Genomic DNA, 26,540 nt, shown 5'->3' with positions numbered 1-26,540 from the left:
GATTTATGGACTCAGCTACTTGATGGCCCAATAAAGCATGTTGGAACTGAAGGCAACTGCTAATTAAAATAATATTTGATTGTATATTTGTATACAGGAAGTGGGCTAGTGTTGAAATACTCTTAAGCCCCTCATAGCCTTGGCTGGGCTAAAAATGAATGAAAGGATTCTAAAGTAGAATAAAAGGATTGACATTCACAGCCAAAGAGAACAAGAAGGTTACAGCATTAGTACCAGGGCTGTGAAGTATCAACTATTCTGATAATCCCCCTTTAAACAATTAAGATTAAATCCTTCTGGAAAGGATCAGCTGATAAAATGGCCCCTCAAGCTAAGTTCCTTCTAGAAAAAGGATCTTTTCAGTGTTGGTTTTCACCCTGAAATCTCCCCCATTTGGTGTTAGAAACAAGGGACTGTGCAAGCCGTGCTCCTTGCTCCAAACAGTTGACAGCTGATTTCATGTACATTACACAGTGGAGTAAGAGGTATGGACTGCCAGGCATGCAAACAGCCTGGCTTACACTCTGCAAAGGCATTTGGAAACAGTGATGAAAGCAAAACAAGGAAACAGTTAAAAATAATATTAATTACCATGATGTGTTATTGAAATGCTCAGTTAATTCCATTCTAATGAGCTGCATTGAGAACTCTAACACTACTTCAGTGTGGTGACTCCACTCAGAAGAAGTTCTTAACCAGTGGTCATGAAGGGTGATTTCACACCCTTCTCTGCCATTAAATGGATAAATTTTCCTTGCCTTTCTTCCTCACAAAGACTGACAGGCAGAATTTTTTAGGACAGGTTACAGAAGGTAACAGCAATGGAAAACCTGGGCACTGTCACCAGAAGCAAATGAAGAGAGTCCCTAACAGTGAGATCTACAAAAATTCCTGAAAAAGCTTTTTCATGTGAACTCCCGAGTTCCAATCTGTAGTTGCAACAAGGATAACATAAGATGCAAACATTTGATGCTTTCTGCAAATTAGGCTTGCACCACCTAGAGTAGCTGAGTTTCTGCTGTTGCTAATAAGCATCTGCTTGTCACATCTGTAATGGTTCAGCATCCAAGTGAGCTCAGAAAGACCTGTCTGCACATATCCACCAAATCCAGCTTTCTGCTGAGCCACTGAGATACATAACCATGACAAACACAGGAAAAAACAAAACAAAAAAAATCCCAGGGAGGATGCTTCAAGAATGTGTCATTTGTGTCATTTCTTCTGTTCTGATTCTAAATTTTATTTGCTTTTATTGATAATACCATCTTCAAGCTCAGTTTCCAGTTACACAGATCCAAACCCATAGCATTACCCAGAAAAGAGTCCAGCATCCACCTCAACTTCCCAGCTGTCCTCTCATGGCTCTCTGCATGAACAGAGAGCCCAAGGGAACAGTGCTCTATTTTAACAGAGCCTCCTGTATTTATTTCCATTGCTACGAAATTGGCTTTTAATTCACTTTCATTTCCTAAACTATTTTTCTAGTTTTTGGGGTTTTTTTTTGTATAAATCTCATGTAGTAACCTACATCTGTCTGAAAAGAAAAGGCACCCTTTGATTAGAGCTGGAATGCAGGATCATATACAGTGTGTTTGGAAACCTCTGCAGAAAAAAACATGTCTGCTTTAATACATCTCGCTCGAGGCACCACGGGGTGAGGCAAGGACAACTGAGCACTGTGCTTGAAAAAAAAGGAAAAAAACCCCTGCTTTTCTTTGCCAGTTAATGCATCAAGTTCAGTGTTATTTACGTGACTTTTGAAAGAGTTTGGGATAAAATAAGTTATTTGCTGCCCTTCCTCTCTTTTAGGAGACTGCAGAACAGTGTTTCCACCTGCAAAACTGTGTTTCTGGCACCTATAAGAACTAAATACCGTGGAAATTTCAGCAGCTAGAATAACTTATTATTACCTAGATCATTATATATATGGAATGGAGGTGAATTATATTTTTCACCATTTCCTTCAGTCTTTAAGAGGAATAATTATTAAAAAAACCCTATAATATAAATTAATATTCACTATATTCTAGAAAAAACAGCATACAGTGCAATAAATGTTTCCATTAATTCCAGGACTGAAAATATGTTTAGTCTGATGTGCTTCTATTTCAACTCTGACCCGTTTTCCCCAGAACTACTCACTTGATAAAATATTTGATTCCATCAGCTGTATAAGCTTCTTCCCATCCATAAGGCAGACCTAAGAGGAGATAAAGAAATAAGAAGTCTCTCAAAACTCAAGTGAAACAGAAAACATAGTTTTGAGATACTGTAAGTTACAATGCTGTCATTTCAAATATAAAAAGTTTAGAAATCAATTCCTATTTTTGTAATAGATAATGATATAAACAATACAGTTTAACAAATACTTGCTGTGCCACAAAGCTACTAGTTTTGATGATTTATTAACAGATGATACTTTTTGATAAGTATCATTTGATGATAATTCTATTACTAGAATGATGATTAATACTTCTAGTAGGGTACTATTCTATATTCCTTTAAAAATTAAATTGTCCTAGCAAATCTTTATGTTTTTAATACCCATTTGTTCAAAACTAACTCTTTGTAAGTAACTAACTCTGAAAAGTGCTGGAGAAAGAAGCATCAGTCCCTGTGTCAAAATGCTCCTGCTTTTGTGATACTGTACTGTAAAGTACATAATGGCAAGTGCAAGGTCCTGAAAAACTGGATTTTTTGAGACTACAAATATATATAAAATTTAAATGTGCAAGATAAATTGTTCTTGAACTGTTTTGCCTGAAACTCATCTCGAAATGTTAGTGTTTTAGGAGTTAAACTATTTTTGTTCAAGTCCCTGTGTATCTCAAAGACCAGCTCATTAGAACCATCTGTGAGCCTGCTTTTGGTTTAAAACTTTTATTTGGAAAATGTGCTGGACCGCACGCACCATCTGAGCTTTGAAAGCTGCCTCCTCCCAAGGACTGCCCTAAGTGCACATGTTTATTTTTTTAAATTTCTTTTTTAAAAGGCTGACTTTCTTCTGTTGTCACACCTTTGTCCCTAGTGTGGTTCTTCTTAAAGGTCTGGAGAGGGGTAACTTCAGTTCTCCAGTATGAACAGAGCTCATTACAGCCACTGAATGAGGACTGGGCACACTGCAGCTGGTACAAACCCCCTGGGAAGGAATTACACCTGCAGGCACCCAGTGAGGAGCAACAAGGAACCAGAACTCCAGAACTCAGGAAGGGAACTTGAGAACTGGGAACTAGAACAGCACTGCCATCAGTCAGTACAGCTTGGAAAAGAAAAAACCCATTGGATTAATTTTTTTTTTCCTATCAGTTTTACCCCCATTAGTCACTTATATCAAGCTTTTTCACATTTTCAGTTGAGAACAGATCTATACAATCTGTTCCTCAAAACACACTACCCACTGCCTTTCAAAGAGAACAATCCACAGCCACTTCCCTTTAAACACAAAGCAGCTGCTGTGTAGCAGCTCTCAGGCTCTGACTCCATTATGAAGGGAGGAAGAAAAGGATGTTTAAACTATAAATATGCCAGACATGCTCACTGGTTCTTCCTTCCTCTCCCATGAAAGATGGGACCTTTATCCAGCATGGGTATTTTCTGATTATTTAAATGGCTATGGGATTCATCCCTCAATTGCTTCCATCTGCCCTGGCCTTTCCTTTTTCCTGCATGAAGCATGCATATCCAAATAAATGACAAGAGATTTGCTCAATTATGAGTGAAAGCCCAGGATCTGCTCTGTGCTCACACAGATCCCCTACATCACCTGTTTCATTTATCAGTGATAATTGCACTTTTTTTCCACTGGTGATTTGATTAAAATTATGGCCCTTTTTTCCTCTTCTAACTGAAGAACTGTACATAGGTAGCAATAAACGTTCTGTACTCTTCCCTTACGCACTGAAGACTTTGCTTTTCAAATTCACTGAATACATTTGTCACCTAGAAATGGAACTCTGGAAATATCTCCAATGCTTTATTTGCCTTTTTGACTTTGCATGCATTAGGTTGTGTATCCTATCCATTCTTTGTATGTTTCCACACTCCACCTACATCTATAGGTTTTTTAATGCTTTTATTTTTCAAATTTTTTACTTGCTCTCCACTAGGTTTTTAGTGCTGTTCTCTTTATTACTTCCCTTTCAGATTTGTACTTCTATTTCTTGTATTTCCCCTGGTAGCTAGGAACCTCTCATGTTTTGCATCGTATTTCCCCAGACATCATCTCCACTTCCTCCAAGCTCACTGTCTCCATGAATCATTCATAAGTTGTTCTACTTCCTCCTGCTTTATTTTTTCACACCCTCCAGGGTCAAATTTGTTGTTTGTCCCAGGACTTGCTTTGAAAGGCTGCTAAGCTCTCACCTGGAGTAAATGGGAGGTAAAGGAGCAGAAAAAGTCAGAAAAACAGTCTGAAATATACAGGATTTAGCCTACATAAACTCCAGCAATCTCAGATTTCCTGCATATTTATAATCTCTAGTGTGAACTGCTACAGTCTCCTTGATGAATCTTCATAAATAATATATTTGGCTTCAGTTGTCTACATAGATCATCTTAAGAAATCTCGGATTTACAGTATTTAAAAACTAGTTCATTTCAGCAGAAAACAGGGAGCTTCTTGCTATTCAAACACTTGTGACTATTTACCTTCTGCAAGGTAAAGAAAAGGTAAAACTGCAAAAGCAATTGTGCATGCAAAAGGAAGAGCAGTCTCCTGAGAGAGAGCGCTTTAGTCAAAATACACAATAACCTACCAGCATTTTGTTCTGAGTATGTGCATTTAATTAGGGTTAATGCCAAAGAAATGTCTGTAATTCTCTGTGACAAACACAACCAAGGAACCAGTTGCTGTTGTTTGTGCCCCAGCAGTCCCCAGCACAGACCCCAGGGTCCCTGGGGACTGCTCCTCCTTCCCTGAGCTGCCAGCTGGGATAACCCCTGAGCGGATAACCACTGCTCTGCAGTTACATAAAGCTGAGGGGAAATGAAGCCCTCGGGCAAACAGAACCTTCCTGATCCCTGATAAGTGTGGAGCTCATCGATCTTCATCACCTCCTTGGCCTAACAGGACAAAACCTGCACCAGCACTGACACTGTGGGTCCCAGAAAAAAACAGAGATGAGCATCAGCCCGAATGATAAACCTGCAGGAAGTGACAGACATGGAAGGCTTTGCCTGCAGCTCCCAAGAGAAAATGTGTGTGCTCTCCCTCAATAACACCACACATGACATGATCCCTCATGTGTCTAAAGGAAAAAAGGGGGAAATACAGGTATTGGGGGAAAAGCCTCATTTTCCTGGCCAGTTATGAAACCTAGAAACTGTAATAATGTAGTTGGGTGATTCCCCCCCCCAAATAATCTAGTTAAAAATTATTAAAGCAAAAGATATGTGGAGATCAGCAGATGAAAGTACTAAAGCAGATACAACATCAGAACATTCAGTTGACTCAACCACTGCAATCCTGACATCAAAATACTGCAGTCCATAAATGCTCTATTTTGCTTAATTTTTGACAAAATTACTCAAAGGAAATGAGATATTTAGAGCCTATAGTAAGAATCTCTAAAATGAATGCACTGTGCACTAGGATTCTATCTAGATTTGCCCTATTTAGATGCTTCTAGATAAGTATGTCTTTAAGTGCTTTCTTTTGGCCTTGGGGCCAGAGTTTAAAACCCTCCTTCCATTGCAGCAGGCACCAAAGAGCACTGATGGACCTGGAAGGAGTGCTCAGGGTCAGCTGCATCCCAGAGGTGCCAACCTCACCCTAAGTGCTCTCACTGTGAAACACAAACTGATTTCCAGCACTGTTCACACCTCTGCTATCCCCCAGTAAAAGGGTCTCTGGCTGTGATTCCCTTCCTGCTATGGGTAAACAGCATCTGGAATATTAATCAAGTTTAAGGGATGTAGTATCTACCTGCAATGCTAAAGCCACATTGTACACATATTCTGTATCACAATGAACCACTCTTTGATCAACAACAGAAACAAGGATGTCTTTGTTACATATCCTTTTATGACTTTTTCAGTTGTACATGTCTTTTTCACATACTAGATTATGGGCCAGCTCATACCCTTTATTTATCTCCTGATAATTTATTTGTATTTAGTATCGAGTCTCAAAAATGATGGGTTTTTTTAAGAAACACGAATTACCTCCTAAAAGGGTTTCTGATACAGAAGATTTGCTAAAGGACATTAAAACCAGTTTTCTCTGTCACTTGATAAATGTGGTTCTGAATTCTGATCTCTTTTCAATAGCCATCAATTTCAGCTCTTATCAACATTTAAACCTTCCTCCAGTGGGTTCAATAATAAAGGAAAAGGTGTTAATTAAGATCCCCAGTGCCTTTGGCTCTTCTCTTCTGAGCTTTAAGCAATGCAAAGAAGATGGAATGCTGAAGGACTGATTTGTTGGTTCTAACTTGCCTGATTTCAGTCTCCTGAGTGCTACTGGAATATCCCAGAGAGGTATCATGGTGTGAGACTAGCAGAGGAACCCCTGTCTGTCACTTATGGAACTTGACACAACTAAAGCAAAAATCGGCAGAGAAATATCCACCCTTGTTCATCCAGAACGTTCAGAAGGGTGCAGGCACAAAACAGACCTTTATTTTTTGAGGCTATCAATAATATAAGCTGTTTTTAATTGGTAATATTCCTGCTTTTTTGTGAATTAAATCATGAACACAGGTTCAGGAAAACAGCTTTCAGCAGTGAATATGCACTTCTGGCATTTGCTTGTGTGTCACTTTAGATCATTTCAAGTGCTCTTCCCAAAACCAAATATGTTTCCTTTCATAAATAATACTCTGCTGAGGGGACATTCCATTCCTTTTTTTTCACATATCAAATTCCTTTAAAAAAAATTGGTTTTCTCTTTTGTTTTTGGTCACTTAATAAAACAAAGATGACTCAGTAGTCTTCTAGTAGAGACATCTGGGAAATAGTAGCAACTGAAACTTCGGCTGATTTGGACTATGGGTGGCAGATTGGCTTGTGTCCCTTCAGTCTGTTCCTAGAAACCAGGCTTCAGGAACAGTATTTGTCTTATTTGGACACTCAGGGCATGGTGAAAGATGAGCTTGTGTTTTTCCACTACTTATTAATCATAACATATTGACCCATCTATGTTGGCAAACTCATTAATCATGGATTAAAACAATTACAACTTAAAATTTAGGAGGGGTTATTAAATAGCTTGTGTTTCATGCTGAAGGATTATATGAACAACTTTTAGATCTTTTTGGTAATTCTGAAATGACAAACTGTTATAAATGTCTTTCTTCTATTCTAATACTTGTCTGTGAAAAGCTTGGTACAGTTAATTAGAAACAGTTTGAACACAAGAGCAATTGCAATTTATGAACAAGGACCAGTCAACCGAGTAAAATTTAAGGAAATAAGAATGACCTCAAACAGCACATGTGGTCAGACATTACTACAGACATTTTCCTCTCCTACCTAACAAGGAAATCCAAAGTCACAACAGACTCTGCACAATTTGAAGTTCTTCAGAAATGAGTGAGAGCTACAGTCACCTGAGCAATGAGGTTTGTGCTGTGTCTTTAAGAAGGAGAAAAATTATCTTTAAAATTGTACCTTTTCAGAAGCTGAATGTTGGAAATACAACAGAAAAAAACCCCAAAGTACATATGTTTCAGAGAAACTAATTATCTACTTTCACAAAACTCTTAGGTGCTTAACAAGATAAGCAAACAGAGGAAGCAATGCTCATTTTAATCTGTGCAGGAGGTTAGTAGCAGTCAAAATAATTACAAAATAATTACCTCTTGGAAAAAAAGTAATTCTTTAGCAACTTGGATCAAAAAAACCAAGCTTATTTCAATATGCTTCTAATCAACTGGCTTCCAGAGTCTTTCCACATCACACATTTGATGGTCAGATGTTCAAAAAAGGCTTTTGAGGAGGCCAAGATACCAGGAAGCTGCTTGTCCCTCAGTATTATAACATTTCAGTCATGCGTGCAATACATTTGTTAATGCATTAGCTCAGGAGAGCATAAACCTTCAAAAGTGAGGGATAGTGGAAGCTGGGAGGGATTTCAGACCAGCTTCTTCTGACCAAACAAACACTGGATTTTGTATAATCCACTGGCTCTTAGTATTTGCTTTAAAAATGCTTTTAACATACTGATTATTTGATGCTGACTTTTGTAATTTTCATCTACACTGCTTCTTTCTAAAATGCTACTGGCTATGCAGTGAAAATACAAAAGGACGCAGTGATCAACCACTCCAAATTATGTGGCTTACTGTGGTCAAGAATCTGTTGATAAGGTGGAGGCCATACAGAAAAATCAGAAAACTGAAGAATGCAGAAATCCACCTATTTCACAGAAAAGGCTGCAAAGAAAAAGAAATCTGTTCCATATCCTCCAGTGGCTCCCATCTGTTTTGTTTGCCAAGTTAAAGATGTTTTGTTTTATTTTAGTGTTAAAGGCTTCTACAGCCAAGTCTCAATTAGTGACACAGTGAGAGAAATGCAGTACCCGAGGATCACAGGGCTGGTACTGCTCCCTGCCAAGGTTGAAAAATGGTAAACACATGTTCCTCATTACATTTTTCTCAGCCCCTTCCAGTTTTTTAAAAAATATTCCTTTCTATGAATTAATTGTGAGCTTTTTTTTGCAGTTTCCCACTATTGACTGTTAACATGATGCTGTCCACTTGGGATGAGTCAAGAATGCATTATTGCTTCCATGCTGACTGAACACACTGCAAGTTACAAAGTAATTTCTGAGGAATATTTGCATAAATTAAATTGAAATTAATTTTGTTTATACCTATGAATCTTGAACTGCTGAAGAGAACACAGGGAACACATAATTAATTCTTAAATTAGGGAAACAGTCCTGCACTGGGGAATTTTACACCAATGCCATATAGGCTAAAAAAAGTTAAATTCAAGGTATTACTCTCTGGGGAACATTCTTGTTCTGAATTGGTACAAGCCACTTTCAGATTATTAAAAAGAGCCTGGAATAACCCATTCTTATTGCAGAAATTTAAGGCTCTGCACACAGGGAATTTACCACCAGAACCAGGTAATTAGGAATAGCCTGGAATACTTCACTGCATGTCCCAAGAAATCATTTCTTTTCCCCCAGTTTCCTTCTTTTCTTGCTCCCTTGATTCCTCTGTTCTGGAATTCACCCATCTCCTTCCCTCACTGGATCAAGTTCTCCTGTCAGCATCCATTGTGCTTTCCACCCCCTTCCATCACTGTCAGCTGCCACTGCTCACTGACGCATGTGATCGTTAAATGCAAGTTTAATTAGAAAGCATTCATTGGTAACAAATTAAAATGACTGCCTAAAATTGGAATGGAGCAGAAATTGTCTGAGATTTAAAAAGCAATAGTATTACATGATATGCCTTTCTTGCTAAGTAATATCTCACTTTTTTTGCACTGATGATGAAATTAAACTGCAGAAGGGGTTGGCATAAACCACCTACAATAGAGAGACAGAACCACTCTGTGCTCAGCTCATCTCACAGCAAGGACTGACCAAAGTAATATTTTTTCTTTTTGAAGCAAGAATTGTAAGAATACATCCACTCAAGACATCCTTTTAGCCTGATATAAAAAAGCCTTTAGCTACACATGGGTAAATGAAGGGTTTTTAGAAATAATTTTAAACAATTTAGAAATAATGTTAAAAGTTCTTAAAATCTAAGATGGATCTCCTTTTTTGTTATAAATCCGAAGGGGGAAAAAAATCACGAAGTGCCTTCATTTAGCATACAGAACTTTACCTGAAGTGTAAAGGTAAAATTTACAGTGAAAAGAAAATTTCTGTTACCAAACACAATACCCAAAGCAATCACTAATGCAAGGCAAAAATCTCCCTCCTTAACTCCCAGTTAATGATCCCTATGCCTCATGCCATGAGGTAACACATCTAGTGTGAGCCATACATGCATTTTGTACCTCTTTTAGGTCTCCTTTACAAGCACCAAGTAATTATGTTTTCCTCTTGCAAATTCTCCTTAAAACACACTTTTAAAAAAGCTTCCTCTCTCATTCTTGGCAATCAACTTTCCTTGTACTTCTTTCCATTTAAATGAACACACTTGTGCGCCGTACATGTCTGAGGAACTCTGCTGGCCCTCAGCTTCTCACTCCTACCTACTGAGGAGAAGTGAAAAAATGTGACAACTGCAGGAGCTGACAGCAAAGCCTACGAGCCCTCTGAGACAAGATGAGCCCTGACAGCTCCAGCACACGCTGATTCCCAACAAAGGGAATGCTGCTCATCCCCCTTCCCCTTGTCAGCATGAATCCAGATCTCTCAGGATGCTCAAAGAAAATGAACTCAGCGCTGCCTGCCAAAAGCACACACAGTGCTTTGGGTCAGCTCCACTGCAATGGTCACTTTGGTTTTGGTCACCTTCAATGGTGGCACAGGTGCTCGCTGACACCCAGACCCACAGGGGGACACTGGGGTACCCACCCCTGCCCACAGCCTGAATCTGAGCTCTCTCTGCCAGTGCAAGCAGGAGATGTCAGCCTTGGATCTGGGACTGACCCCTCAAGGATAAATTCCTGTCTCACCAGGGAATTTTCTGGCTTGCAGACACTGATCTGGGGCAGAGACCAATTCCTGCCTCCCCTGGGTGTTTTCTCCAACTTGGGAACAATTTGCATTTCCGTGCCACAGAAATTCAAAGTTTGTTTCCTCCCTTATGTCAAAACACCATGCTATAATGAAGGATTAATATATCAAAATTCTAAGCATTATGGCAACAGAAATTAATAGGGAGACAGTTTAGGAAGTATTTACCATCCAGTAAAATTGTTGAATCTGGAGAGTTTTGATTTCAGTCTCCATAGTTACCGATAGCAAATACAACTTGTATGGCAAGAGGCAACCAAGTCAACTAATTTTTTCATAGAGGGGTCACAGTCTGAATGAAACAAGTCTGTAGATTTTTAATGAAGTTTTTTTTTTTTCAGAGATTAAAAATGCTGGAAATTATCCTAATGAGACTGCACTAATCTTGTTAGGTCATCTGTATTTTAAGATATTATTATATCACTTGTTTTTCATTATTAAAATGTTTTGATTTGAAAGTCAGGACAGGCAGTGCCTATTTAAAAGCTGACTCATCTTTTCTCATTAAAGGTAAGTGAATGGAGAGAGAATAATTTGCTTTTCTAGCAGCAACAACAGAGTTCTGAAATCTAGGTCACATTAAAGAACTGTCTTGAAATACAAGCTTTAGACACTGAATTGTGTTTTTCCTTGCTGTGAAACATGGGGATTAACATGCATATTCAATCACCAATAAATCAGCATGCAACTTGTTCATAACTAATATTTAAATGTATTTTCTGATTTGATCAGGGTCTAAAATTATTCTGTCCTTATTAGTGTCAGCTTTTATCTGGCTTCTCTGCTTGTCTGTAATTACTGTAATGTTCTGATACTTGGACACCAAATTAAATAAGCAGGGTCTAGTTCCTGGCCCCTGTAACAACACCCCCAAGTAAGGCCAGTTAGGTGAAAAGAATGTCATTCCTCACTCACACTCAACAAAACGTGGGTTTAGCCCAAGGAAGGGGAGTTTGGGGATAATTCAGGATTTAAAACCCATTGGTAAAAGGACCTTTCTTTGAAATGCCATTGAAAAACAAGATTAGAATTTTGTAAGGGCTTGACTAACTGGATCAAATGTCTGAAGTAAAGAGGGTGCAGCTGGATAAAGACAACAACAAAGTGTTGTATTCAAGATGTGGATAATCAGCTGCCCAGAGGGAAGTGGGCACACCCAAATGCCTTTGGTTCTGGGAGTAGAAGTAAGTCCAAACTTCACAGGAATCAGTAACATGGAGCTACTGGGGAAAGGAAGCACCATTTGGGACATGGTGTGAGTTCATGTTAAAGCAAACAAGGTTATTCCATTTTTGTCTCCTGCAGGAAGCTCTCAAGTACAGAACTCAGTATAACTTTGATGAATTGGAGAGAAGTCAGAGAAGTGCAAAGGTAAGGAAGTGGCCAGGAGAGATGTGGTGTAGAGAAAAATTCACCAAACTGGCGTCACTCATTTGGGGGAACAGCAAACTGGGTGGAGATGCTTCATAATCTTCAAATATTTTAAATGCTGCCACTAAGAGGAAGTAGTGGGGTCAAGACAAGTACTAACAGGCTTTAACCACAGTGAGGAGGACTTCAGCCAAAGGAAGAGATATCTAGTGGCAAAGATAATTAAGGATAGCAATAGCTGGCCCACAGCAGCAGTGGGATATGTCAGACAAATACCTGTTTGTCTGAGCTAATAATAATTTGTGTTGCTGGAGGCACACGGATGCACGGTCTAATTGCTGCAGGTCCTTCCCAGCTAAATCTTTTCTGATGCCTTGTTGGCAAACTCCTGAGTGCTACTTTTCTACATTTTTGTGTAATTTACATTATATGCAGACATTTGTTCTGCTTCCCATTTGCAAGGCGTTTTTATGTCTTGTGTTCCTGGAGGTGATACATTTTAATTATATTATGCACCAAAAAATCCTCTCTTGTCTCCTTTAAAGTATTTCTTGTAAGCCCAAGGCAATCCTGGCCAGAGAAACAGGGTTTAGAGAATGTTTTCAAGGCTCATCAGACAGCACTTGTATTCACACCCCAAAATTAACACTAAAATCAAACAAAACAACAAAACCACAGTGAAAGGTAAAACAGCAAAAGGGGGGTTTTTGGTCTTGTTTTCTTTTTTCTTTTTTTTTGGTTATTCTGAATTTTTTTTTCTGTTATATTTTTTATTAGCCTTGATTTGGCTGCACTGGCATAACTTATTTCCATAACATTATAGGCACTGCTTTAAGTACAGATAAGCACTTAAATGATAGTATTTCATCAATGATGATGCTTACAGCTTGGAAGCCTCTTTTTTTATTTTTATTTTTTTTTGAGTCAGAGATCACCACCCAACATCAAAACCTCTCCCAGATTATCATAACAAATCTTGCAATTGAAAAGAATAGAGACGAGTCCAGGTTCTGCAGACAAGCTGTAAATCAGTCATGAGACTTTTGCAGCTCAGTGGCTGATGAGCCAGTGCAGCCTGCAAACCACAGCTGTAAGTCTAAATCACCTAAAAAATATGTGGATAACCACCATGCATTACAAAATGAATGTGGATCCAGCACACAGCACTGAAACTTTGCATCAGAGCTACAGTACTGAACTGCAGAAATTATGATAAAGAAGGCAAGAAACCAAGTCAGTAAAATGTTGAAAGGGAGCCCATGGCTGTCTGTGCTTCCTCATCAGTCATTCCTTCCCCAATGAAGATTTCCAGGTCAGACAGTGCAAAGGTGCTCCCTGACAATGTTTCATGGTCCAGGCACTTTTGTTCAATGAAAAGTCACTGCATAAACATCACACACAGTAATGACAAACCAGAAGCAAAGAATTTTTACAAGTCACTGATAAACCTGACAGTTACCAAAGGCTGCTGGAGAATACAATCTCTAGTGTAATACTAAATTTTAGTAATTGTAGGATACTGTCCAGGAAGGAAAAAAAAAAGCTCCTTTCAGGATTTCCTATCATTAAGACACTTAATCAGAAAAAACTGTAAGTATTAAATTCAGAAGACTTTTATTAAATCCTTGAGTTTTTGTTGTTCTTACCTATGAACGAACAACTCAGCTGCTTTGTGACACAAATTTCTTTAAAAATTGGGGCAATAATTTTAATCAAAGTGTAGGAATGACATCAGTAAAGCAGTTTGTATCAGACTTACTGACTGGAGAGAGAATGGACTTGTCTCAGACGTTTAGTGCTCCCTTTTCAAATTAATTTTATACACACTCAATTTTATTTATATTAGAATTATTTTCAATACTGTACAGTATTACATTTCTTAGTTGCAACATTTATTTTCTGTTGCAATGAAACATATTTAAATTCTTGGACACATTTTCTTTTTGAAATTACAGTTCTGTGAACACTGTCAGAATTACAATTCTTCATTTTTTACCGAGCAGGCAAAATTGGACATTTAAATGATTTCCAGAAAATTAAAAGTCTTGCTGCAAGTAAATAGTTATGTAGAAAAAAGCTTTTGCATTCTTGACTGCATGCTTGTAAAATGATCTTAAATATAATTGGATTTTTTTTCCTGAAGATTACAGAAGCCATTTTCCTTGTTATGCAACTTTGAATTTTAATTTTTATGCAAGTACATAAGTTGTACTTGCATAAAAATTAAAGAAACCTTTGGGTTTCTTCCTGTGATCTGATTTGCAATGAATCTAAAGAGTTGCAAAAAAGGTATCAAATTTTTAATGAAACATTCTGATTTTCAAAGAAAGGCAAAAATTTAACAAGGTCTGTAAAATAATGTGAAACAGATCTACTTCTCAACTTGGATATAACTGATGTTTATTGTAAAAATTAAAATAATGTAATGCTGAGATTTCTATATTTTCTTTTTAATGTCAACTCAAATAAGATTCAACAGTAAAAAGTTCATTGAATAACCTAATCATATTACTTTTGACAAAAATGAAACTATCTTACCGTCATGTATTTTTGTTAGGAGGAAAAAAAAAATCAACCTTCAGGGATAGCAAAACTGTGAAATTTTCCTTTGAATAAAACAGTTGATAAATTTTCTTTTGGGAAAACTCACTACTTCTGTTGTTGTTAAAAGTTTCAAAGAAATAATACATATTAATGTCACCAAATCAATATTTTCTAGTGGAAGTACTGTCTCAGCTAATGTTTAGCTGACAAATATAAGCTTTTTACCTTTAAAGCACACAGCAGTGATATTAATTTTTTTTCTAGCAAAAACTATTAAAAAGGGAGCTGTACACCTGCGTTCAGGATATACTCTGTATAATTTATCAGGGCTCTTCTATTTCTGATTTCAGTAATTCACTGAAATATTTATGGCCTTGCCAGAACAATGAATACACAGAGTTATCTCTTTAGTTGTCATTATGCTGCTTCCAGTGGGGAAGGACAGGTGCAGTTGTAGTTCATCAGCTGAAAATGTCAGAGGAATTCCCTCAATGCACACTCCTCCCACAAACTGGATCTTACAGGAAATAATTTTGCCTAATACTAAAAATACAAGAAGATACAGCACCTTTAATATCAGGAGCCAAACTAATAGAAGTTAACAGGACATGCCACAGTAACAGCTGGATTTTGATGTACAGGCAGAAGGTAAAAAGGGGAGGGGGAGCCGCTGATGTTCTGGCTGATGAACTATAGCCAATTACCTGCACAAAGTTACAGCACTGCTGTGTTCATAAAATACAAGATTCAAAAACAGAATAACAAAAATGTATGAATAAATAATGTATAATGAATGTATAAATAAATAGCATTTATTCTGTTGTGATAGACAAACACACCAGGCCTGTGTGTATATGAATACTTAATAATACTGGCCCTTTTCAAAATAGCAAAATTGTTATTTGTGAAGCCTTGCTCCAGCTTAGTTATTTGTGAAGCCTTGTTACTCTACAGCTTAGTTCCACCCACACTGTCAAAAGAACAGGAAGGGATAACTGACACTTTCCTGACTATGGAATGGTTTTGGCATTTAAACACATTATAGCTGAAAAATCCCTAAACTGAAGAAATGGATAGATCCAATATTTCAGCTTTTAATGCCAAAGATCTAAGGCATTGCCCAAAAATCAAAAGCAATTTTAACCATCAAGAGAACAGGCACTAATGGATGCTGAGCAGCAGCAGTTTCTATTCTCTTCTTTTATCTAGTCAGCATTCAGGGAAATGAAATAAGATCCAGGCAACTAAACTTCTGCCTGTAGGATCTTCAAAATCAAATGCATAGTGACTGGCAAGATCAATATGAGTAAATTAAGTAGGAGTTTTGGAATCTGTATTAATTTGGATATCATTTGAATGAACTTCAGCATGATTGCCTCATGTCAGATCCCAGGCTGAGAGCAAATTACAGGAACGTGATGGGATAAAAAAGCTCAAAATTCAGTGCTTGAGTTCCCACTGAGTGGAGACCCTGGCTTCAGAGCACTTCCTGGATGTGGATGGTTGGAATTGTGTCAATTGCAGCAAGATTGTATTTTTGGACAGAAGTGTCAGAGGCAGAGGGAGGAAATCAGCAGCCAAAATACTTGAAAGCTGTGTTATATGAGTGCCCATTTCAAAATGCTGATTGCCTGCTCTTTGATGAGGAGATAAGTATGTTCCAGGGTTAATCAGATTTTGGTCATTACCAGTACCCAGTGTATTCCTTTTCTAAATTTGTAATAGAAAAGAAGAAAATGCTATCACTACTCTTTGTAGCATGATTTGCACCATATGGTCTACTAAGTGCAGGCAGCAACTACTTTTAAATGCTGCAGTTCTTCACTGAGGCATTATTATCCCCTGCATGATGGAAGTCATTTCAAGTGTTCAGGAGATGCTCACATTCTGCAAAGCAGAACGGCCTCTCAAGGCTTGGTTTCTAAAAAGAGCTTACAGTCCTTAAAGAAGATGAAGAATGGCTCTTTCAAGGGATGAGCCTGATTATTCTGTTTATTACTTCATTATTTGCATTTGAGGTCTGGAGGATCCTGAAGCAGTAAGCCCTGGTAAAGGAGCTGTTGTTCTTTTTCCAGAGTCTTTGCCTGAAGAATCACCCAAGTGCCTTCACAGAGCTGTCACTCAGCCTGCAGAGCTGAGAGCTGATCTGCAGCAGTATCACAAGGCAACGTGTTCTTGAAGATTTTCAGGAATACACTGAAATTCTTCAAGCCTCTTCCCTCAGGCAAAATGTCAGCTATTACAGAGGAAGGGGATAGTTTGTGCGGATAACTTATAAATACGTCATTATGACCTGGTTGTCAAGGAAGATTTTTTTACAAAGGAAGCAGTTTTCTGTTGGAAAAACACTCTACAACCTTTTCTTGGCACCCAGACTTTGTTTCACATGTATTGTAAATGAATCCAAGAGGAATTTTGGCTGGGGCTCCTTTAGTTCGTATTTACAAGAATGAAGCAAATAATGAAAGAGAAGTTCTATTTAGAAGGGAAAATATATCACAGAGGTTTCCCAGCCAAACATTCTGATCCACTGAGCAACCTGAAAAATATTAATCCAGTTCTCTCTCTAAGAATTCAATTGCCAATTATTATGCTGTGGACACCTTCCTGGGAGAAGGAAACCCTTCAGTCTGCACTGTAGTCTCTATTACACTTTTCTCTTTGATGGCTGATATTTATGAAATACCACATACACAAAGAGCCCACTTTCTATGACAGTTCATCTGCAAGAAAACTCCAGATCACATGGAAAACATTTAGTGAGAAGCTGGCAGAGAACACTGCAGACAGAATGCTATTACATAGTTCCTTTGCCTTGACTACTTTTTTTTGGAGGGAGAGGGAGAAAAAAGCCAGTGAGGTTTAAAGCCTTAATCTCATACCCAAGCTTGTCAGAGCCCAAATCTATCTGTAATGCTCTCCAAATCAGAATGAACTCAGAAAGATGACGTTCAATCTTTAAATCCTTCTCTGCAGATCTATTTTTAATTCTCAGGTTCGTAAAATGGATCCCTGCTGTGGCTCCAGAGCTTTCTAGCATGGATTCTACCCATTATGTTTGGACATAACCACATGGTAGAATTCAGCTGCATTTAAAACGAAAAGTTTTCTTTGCACAATTTTCTGTGTAGTGTAATAAGAGCAATTCAGTGTGACAGAACTATGATTATCATTGGTGGAGAACCAATTATCTCCTCTCCTGGTCACTGTTATTCTTTTCACTCCACCAGTAATTCTAACTCTAATATTCTGGACACTTTTGAACAAATTTTATCTTCTTATTTTGCTTTCTTTGCCACGGAATGAGTAATAAATTAATGCTTCATAAATAACATCAAAAAACTATTTTTCATATCTTATTTTCTCAACAACCATTTTTTCAGTCTCTTTCTAAATTAATTCCTGAACAGTCCTTTGATACAAGAATTATGGACAACCATAATTAAGCACCTTTCCAAAACCTCCTGTGACGTACCATTTCTGTTCCATTTTTGTAAATCAAAATTGGATTAGAACCAACATGCCTGCTCAACTATAGGCAAATACCATCAAAATACACAATCATTTCAATGATCTGAACCAGGAATTATATGATAATTCAAACCTGTTTCTTAGACTTTCAACTGATGCAGTTTATTCCAGTCACTCTCATGAATTACCATCATTTTCACCAATGGGAACAGCTTTCTGTTCATGACCTGAGGACATACATGGATATCTCCAAATGGAACTGCTGCCTACATTCACTCCCTACAGCAACAACATCTTCATTAAAACACTTTGATACATGTTCATGCAAATCCAGCAGAATAACATTTTGTAAATATTCCAGTATGAAAAACAGAGCATTAAAGTAATGAAATTCTGCTAGTTTTACATGATTCTGGTAATCTTCATATTCCTCACTTTGGCATTAATTTTGTGCTGTAAGTTTTCCTGTGAAGAAACGTACTCTGGAATAACTTTATATTCTAATTATAGTTTGATGAAGATGCTGCCTGAGCTGACACTGAACCTGCTCTGTCCTTCCATGCTAGGAATGATTTATTCAGCCAGTTCACATCCAATTTTAAATGAAATTATCCATCTTCTTGGCTGATGAACTGATACCAGATTTCAAAGCACACAGAGATGGACACACTCACTCACAATCTACTTCCAGAATGGCACGGACAGACTTGGCAAGGTCCCTGGCTTCTGCTGCAAGAGCTGCTGTGACAGTGGGTCCGACCCTTCCCAGCCGAGCCAGAAGTGCTTTAGTGGACAACGTCCTCCTGTCACTAAGATAATAAAAAAACAAGTGTTTATTTGTAATATGATAGAGGAAACTGCTCCTTTTAACAAGGTAAACTTGTTTTGCTGAAGTATTTTTGTTCCCACTGTATGAACAAAAAAGATTCATGCTCCCAAATCAGTGGGTTAGCCCCAGCAGCAGTCCTGGCTGAACAATGAATGTTTTTGGAAATTCAATTCAGATAAATTCAGAACTCAAAATGCAGTATCAAGGACTCAGAGGGTGTCAGGAAAGGAACTGGAATGGAATTTTCATACCAGCATTTAAGAAGGGACACTGCTTCATTGGACCCAACTCTTATCTTCTCTGCTGTTAGTGAGTCAGTTAGTCACCTTGGCTTAGTATTTGATAATTAATCCATTCACTAAAATAAATTCTGTGAACTTCATAAAACAGCCAACATCGTTGTTGTGTGCAGTGCCAATGGGAACTGCATCTCACCCATTATCTACAATATCCCAGTGAGTCTGAGCCTACCTAGGTATTTTGAAATATAGTTCCAGTTCACTTCACTTAAATACATTTAATTTTCTTGAGAGCTGTATTGAAAAAAAAACTGCAGGAAAGAAATGGAACAATTTTATTGTTACATAAATATTAATGAAATGCTATCTGCAATATATAGCCACAATCGTGCCAATTTTCTGAAGAACCAAAAGCTGCTTAAATCTTCTTGAATATTCCCAAAAAGCAGCTTTTTAAACAAGAAAAGTAACAAAATGTAAATGGATATACATTTTATCAATTTATTTATATGCTACTGCATTCATTGTGATGCAAAATCCCCTAGGAAAATCTAAAAAAAATATTAAAAAATTATTACCCACTGTTAAGGTTCCTTGCATTTTAACTAATCATTAGTACATTATAATTACTTCATGGAAACATCCAGACAATCATAGCTATGTAATTACTAACTGTTTTAATTTAATTCAGTGGTTTTTAATGAAGCTGTATCCTGAAAGCCTAATTTATAATTCACGCCATTTCCTCTCCTTCAATAAAATGACTCTCAGAACTATACAGCAAAAATATAGAAAAAACTAGCTACAAGGCATTTCTTTGAGACTTGGAAACAATAGTGGAGTTTTTCACTATTAGTATTGCCATTTCATTACCTTAAAATTGTTGAGGAAGTAGAGTTATCTGAAAGTATTTCATGCACAACCTGTTGGTCACAGTCAAGAAGTTAACAGTTTATAAATCAACACATTCAAAGAGTTAATACCTTATAGTTTGATCTTCTATTTGGGGGTGGGGGACTTGATTTGCAATTAAATAGTCTAGTTTCTCCCAGCCTGAAGGGCAAAAGTAAAAACCAAAATATTATATCCCCTTTAAATGAAGTAAATATAACCATATCCCTTTTTTTTTTTGTTGTTTCATAACATGCTAAAGAATTATCAACTATTAGCTTTTCTGCCTTTTTCTTCTGAGGAGTTTCATAGAAATTGAGAGAGTTTGGGTGGAAAAAATTATCTGATCATTTAAATTTGTCCAGTACAGCAAAACCCGAAGATTATGTAAACTACCAGATGGATCTGCACACTTACACATCATCTATATTTCTAGGAATCAAGGGATCACTACAAACTGGTTTATAGCTATTTTACTATACTCATTCCTCACAAACATCAACAAAACCCTTTTCCAAATAAGATATTATTAAAAATGAAAGGCAAAGTTACCTCTACAAATTGTAGCAATTTTTCAGTGGCCACCTCAAAGGTCTTCCTGGCCGACTCTGATTTCCGCAGCTGGCAGTCAAGCACTGTAACCCTCTTTCTCAAGTCGTGAATGCTCTCCTGGGAAAAGTATTTTAAGGCTTTTATTCTAATAATTTTCCTCCCATGGCTCACACAGAGACATAGTGTGAACAGAGTGTTTGGAATGTTTAACACGCTGTTTTCTACGTTTCTGTAAAACATAAAACTGGAATGTCTGAGCAGCTGGCAAATCAGCTCCAAAATGCAACAGATTTTGGCAAATGACAGAAAGGTAAATTAAAATTTGAAGATAACAACAGGAATAGGGCTGAAAATTAAGAGAGTTTGAACTGACTGATAAAGGGATCAAAAATACCAACCTAATGGTGACAGTAGCTCAGGAGGGTGTGTAAAGAGCCAGAACAAACTCAGTCCCCTAGCTTGCATCCACACATCCATCGGCCAACACAGTAATTATGGCACATCTTGGAGGAAATTACCCCCTAGGATGTCTCTGCATGCACTTGTATAACCTATTGATCAGTGTTGTGCATCCCTCCCTCCTTCAGTACAGAAGATGTGAGCCCTGTCAGATCCAGCTCTGGAGGCTCTGGGTTTCATTAGAGTTCCTGGCACTGCTCCTGTGACAGGACCATGAGTAAAGTCCTCACGTGGACCTGGGCATGTTCTGTTCAGCACAGCTGTCTGCTGGACACAAGATCTAGAAAGATCTCTCCAAAATACAGAAAAAGCAGTAGTTAAAAATAAACGTTTTCATCACACTGCAGGTGATCATCCTGAAAGCCCACAGCCTACTCTAAAACCCCTACAAAATAATCACCAAACCCCACTTACTAACTCCACTGGAAGCAAATAATTTGTACAAAGCAGCAGAATCATCATCCCCCCTAAATGTCAAAGAATCTATTGATTCAAACACCTTTTTTTGGTAATTTCACTGTAAACTCTGGAGAAGAAGCTGGTGAAAGAACTCACTCTTTCCCACTAAAAAAGTGAGAGGGACCAATCTGATTTTTATTTATGCCTCAACATATGTTATATTCCATTTAGTGAATGTGTTTTAGGGGAAGATTTACTCATGCATTAAAGAAAAAAAAACCAGGTGTGACCTTGCCTAAAACTTGGCTCCTGTAACTGACTCCCCTTTTACAGCAGGATGGGGACAAAAGGCTATAAAATGGAGTCAGGACCTATTTGATATTGCTTCTTTTGGATAAGAAATGCAGAGATTGAAATCTCCACACAGATATTGTAGTACTCAGTCAGAATTTCAGGAACTCAAGCTAGAATCTCTGGAACAAACCTCCAGGAAAGCAACCCACACTGTATGAATTCCTTAAAATTTGGCAATTTATAGAAGTCCTAGAAAACAAACAGTTTTCTACAGTCTAGATGCAAGAACACCTGACATAAAAGATGGAGCATCTCACCCAGATGTTCAGAAAAAACATCCAGGGTGTGATTTACCTCATCACTCACAATCAGATAATTGGAATTCCTCCTGGGAACCACAGGGACTTCCTAAGCTGTTCTCTGCAAGCTTGTTTATCCCAGAGCTTGACTTTACCTTCTAATGTCTTGAAATATTAAATTAATTCTCAGGATGAAACAAGGCAACATTTCAGTAGGTTTTTTTCACCAGGTCATATGTACATTCATTTTTCATGAGAAAAACAAGGTAACCTCACAAATGCCAACCTGCTTGCACTTGTTAAAACTGTGTCAAAAACACAGGTCAGAAGTTATGAAAAAAATTTTTGAAGTGCATCAGGTATTTTATTTCTTAGCCTGTTCTGAAATGTCTTGCTGAAGATGAAGTAGAGAAGTAGACTTAAAATATGAGGTTCAATTAATTTTTTTTTTTGCAGGATTAGTAGCATTCAAATCATTACCTTGATTACATCTAAATGTACTTTGGAACAGGACTGGACTTTACATGGTTGTTATTTGCCTAACAGAAACATAAACCTGAAGGCCATTTTCACATGAGTACAAAAGCATCAAATATATGCAAGGTGTACTCTTTAAAGACAATATATCTGCAGCCCAGAAACTAATCCATGCTTAATGCTTGAGATGTGCCATTCTGACCTATAACCCACATATACCAGGAGCTCCTGTTTTTCCAGCCCAAAGATGTCTGGATAAAGGAAGCCTTGTGCACTTCACATTACCCTCTTCAATCCACATCATCCCAGTTATTGAATAATACAAGACAAACAGTGACCTACTTTAGAAAAGCAGATGAAAAGAAAATGAAAACCAGATACATGACAACAGCAAGGAAACCATGGTAACTCTGACAGGCTTTGCTTACTTTATTTTGGCCAGAATGCTCAGTGAGCTGAGCCTTCAGCTCTCCAATTTCAGCCTCCAAGAGGCGAATCACCTCCTCATAGTCCAGCTCCATGCCCCGGGCCTGCCTCTGAGCAGCCTCTGCAAGGTGAATTCTGCTGCGCAGGGCTCGCGTCTCCTCCACGGCTGCCTTGGCTTCCTGCAGATTATACAATTCAGAGGAAAACTTACAACTCCAGCTACCAAAAAAAAAAGAGCTGGTTTAGCTCACAACTACTGCAGTGTCGCTGAAAGACACGAGAGAATACAAGTACACTACTACTTTTAAGGTGAAGGGAAAAAAAAGGGAAGTTTTATTCTCTGATTCCAATATTTATAGTTTTACAAAAGTGACAGTGGATTGGAAGGTGACATTGACACCTCTGCAATGACACTGGTCAAATTAACAGTCTATTAACTCTCTCTTCTTCTATAAAGGAATGAAAAACAATGAGTTATTCACAGAAAGTGTGTGAGAAAGTTCACTACAAGAATGTCAACATCAGAAGGCTTAGAAAATCTTAAAAAACGAGGGTGACACTGCAGCTGGCATCAGGGCTACCTGTTAGTGTTCATGGTTAGAGGGTTCAGTGGCTAATTTTTAACATTGTGATGTGCAAATGAAAAGCAGGTATGTACAGAGACATAATTTTCCTAATAAATTAAATTACAAGTTCTATAATTACTGAAAATCTACTTGAATGAAAGGTTTTCTCGAAATGCACCAGATGCTGTTGATCTGCCCCATTGCTTTCACACCAAAAATTACCTTAATGAGATGTTACTTCATTTTATTTTTATTGCTTGAATTCACACTCTAGTCACAGCACACACATCATGTGGATGGACTTTTAATGCAAGTAATTCAGTCCACACTCTTTCCAGAATCAGTGCTTTTTTTTGTAAATTTATTTTTCTGCCTTTCCTGGTCCTATTATGTTCCTAATATCCTGGATTATCACAGAAGAGTGATAGATAAAACTTATATATAAACAATGTACAGAAAATCAGAAACTGTTAGCTTTTAATTCAGCTAACGTAATCCCTAAATGTTGCAAAATCTCCTTTCAAGAAAGATATTGCTCAGTTCATTTTAGGACTGAATATTAATTGAAATTAACTGATTAGTAAATTAGAAAGCCAAACTAAAGGTCTGTACAATGGAGTTTGTTTACACTCATCTAGGAATAAAACAAACAAACTGCTCACCAAAATGTACAGGCTCACTGGCACCAAAATCACTGAGCCACCTTTTCCATCAGCTATTAATTAATCTGTAGGAAAAGTCACTTTATATAAATTTTCTGAATAATTAAAGTTATCAGATTTGAACACACAAATTCACAGAGCTAGAAGTTTTTTGTAGAAGTTTCTCAGTTAATGATACTTAGGTGAATATTCTATTCCTGGTCTACCTGTTACATTCTATAATTATAATTATATCCTGGTTGGGAACGGAACTAGAGGGAAAACAGGGGGGTGTTTCTCCTCCCATAGAAGAGAAACACACTATGACTCTTTACTGTGGGGAGGAAATAAGCTAGATTTGAAATTGCGGTTTCTAAAAAACCTAGATGACCAGATCTTCCTGTTTTGTGGAAACAATTGCATATAAAAGGTGTCGTAATAGAAATGTCTAGAGAGGTCAGTTAAACTTTAAAATGCAGATTTAATTCTTTCCTAACATGAAGCATTTGTCCTGTACAATCAATATCCTTCAAGTTAGGTTTTCCTATATTTTGTGATAATGTTCTTTCTGTAAAACGCTCCAGCAATCTCAGCTTCATATGACTTTTAACCTCTACACTGTTATTCTTAATAGACAATATATTCTGGGCCACAAATCAGTTAATCTCAGTGACATAAAACCAGTACATCATCTTCCTCATCTTTGCAATATAATATAATACCAATTTGGACAATGGCCAGGGACATCCTGGTCTCTCATAAAATAGAGCAGTAGAAGTAACCACACATGAAGAACAGCAACATCATTAGTGAACACAGGTGACATTGGTGTTGCATAATTTAGAGGTTTCTGTTACAGGGCACAAGCACTAAGAGATCCATTTAAGTGACCTTTAATTTGACAGCAAGTAGAACGATTTTCTTTTTTCCTTTGGAAGCATTTAGGTGAACTACACAAGGACCAGCTGCACCTGGAAGCACAGACTCATCCCAAGCTGAGATGTGTGTGTTTTTCCTCAAAGTTGTGTGTTTACAGCACTGAGAGCAGTGTGAGGGTCATTACTGCTCGCACTCCCTCAGAGCACAGCAATCACCCCACCCCTCCTGCAAGCTGCTCCTGGCACTCCTTTTTCCTAGAAACAATTCAGGGAACACAGAGACTTCTAAGAAGTTACCAACCTACAGAAGTGGAAGTCAAATTACTGCCTTTGGGGAGGGCACTTTCTTGCCAATGTAAGAAAAGAATTAATCAACAGCAAGAAGAGCTGGGCCCTGCTGCTACAGAGGATGAGCTGGGAGCCTTCAGCAGCAAAGGCATCCTTGGGAAACAGGCTGGAGGTGGGAAAAAGATTCTTGGAGACAAAAGTGAAAAGATGCTCTGACGTTAAGTTTGACTAATATAAATGAACACAGAGGCCCTGAGAAAGGGTGGCATCTTAAAAACCCACACTTACGAATTATTTAAATAAACTGACATGAGAAAAGTGAAGAGAAAATTGCTATTATGAAAAGGGAGGTCTTCATTTTGAAAGAAGACATCCTTGAGATAAAGGTTTAATCTCTTATAATCCAGAATTGCCTTTACTCCTCCATTGTTTTTTCGGAACCCCAGTTGTTGAATATTAATTTCTCTGTAATAGCAGACTAAGTATGGCCAGATTTCAACAGTGAAAGACCTAAAGGAATAATTAAGGAACAATGGCTTCTTACATTACAATGAAACAATTACACACACTACAACTGAATTAGTAAAATTGTCTAACACACCAGAGCTGTTTGCTGGAGCAGAGGGGCACAAAGGCAAATTATTGCATTGGTTTTTTCCATTCTCCAGTTACTGGAATTGGCACTGTGAGCACACAGTGGGTTCTCTCACCTGGCAGGTAAGGGGGCCCCACCAGTGAAGAATTGATGGGTAATACCCACTTCAGAAACACGAGCTCCTGTCCCACTCAAATCTATGAGAAAAGTGTCCAAGGCCAGGCTGGCAGGGCTTGGAGCAAGCTGGGATAGTGGAGGGAGTTCCTCTCCATGGCAGGGGGAGGAATGAGATGAGATTTAAGGTCCTTTCCAACCCAAACCAATCCAAGATTCTAAGACACAACAGATAGGGGATCTGCAGCTGCTAATATTTCATTTATATAAACACCTCATGGGACCCATTGTCCTGATCTGGTATGAAGCTACTACAGCCAATAAGAAACTAACAGCTGGAGGAGAGAAGCTGAATCCTTAAAAAAGCAATTTCAAGGTACAGGTTTCTTCCTAAGCCAGGCTCTATTTCTTCCTTGGATAAATTCAAGCATAAGAAGGTTTTATCCAAGTTTTATTCCAGCCACCACAAACACCTAAACTAAGATATTATTTTAAACTATGTGATAATTGTAGTTACAAATCAATCATGCTTGTTGATTAATTCTACAAAAACTGTATATTG

The 26,540-nt window shown here is 37.8% G+C and overlaps 1 protein-coding gene across 6 annotated transcripts in view; it reads right to left on the bottom strand.

The window, feature by feature from the left end:
- STXBP4 (syntaxin binding protein 4) overlaps nt 1–26,540 on the bottom strand; it is a 67,607-nt gene that overhangs the window by 13,640 nt on the left and 27,427 nt on the right. For 5 of the 6 annotated variants that reach the window (XM_005490466.4, XM_026795524.2, XM_026795523.2 and 2 more), the window contains 5 exons: nt 22,899–23,075; nt 20,543–20,659; nt 19,973–20,022; nt 18,710–18,840; nt 2,143–2,200 (listed from right to left, as the gene is read on the bottom strand). In XM_005490466.4, the coding sequence (XP_005490523.2) occupies nt 2,143–2,200; nt 18,710–18,840; nt 19,973–20,022; nt 20,543–20,659; nt 22,899–23,075 (533 nt within the window). Of the gene's footprint in view, nt 1–2,142; nt 2,201–18,707; nt 18,841–19,972; nt 20,023–20,542; nt 20,660–22,898; nt 23,076–26,540 lie in introns of those variants that run through there. The other variant, XM_026795526.2, reaches the window with a different exon arrangement.

This window comes from Zonotrichia albicollis, chromosome 19 (genome assembly GCF_047830755.1).
Source record: "Zonotrichia albicollis isolate bZonAlb1 chromosome 19, bZonAlb1.hap1, whole genome shotgun sequence".
Classification (NCBI taxonomy): domain Eukaryota; kingdom Metazoa; phylum Chordata; class Aves; order Passeriformes; family Passerellidae; genus Zonotrichia; species Zonotrichia albicollis.
The sequence above is the reverse complement of the archived record's forward strand: the minus strand, read 5'-3'. Positions and strand labels throughout refer to the sequence as shown.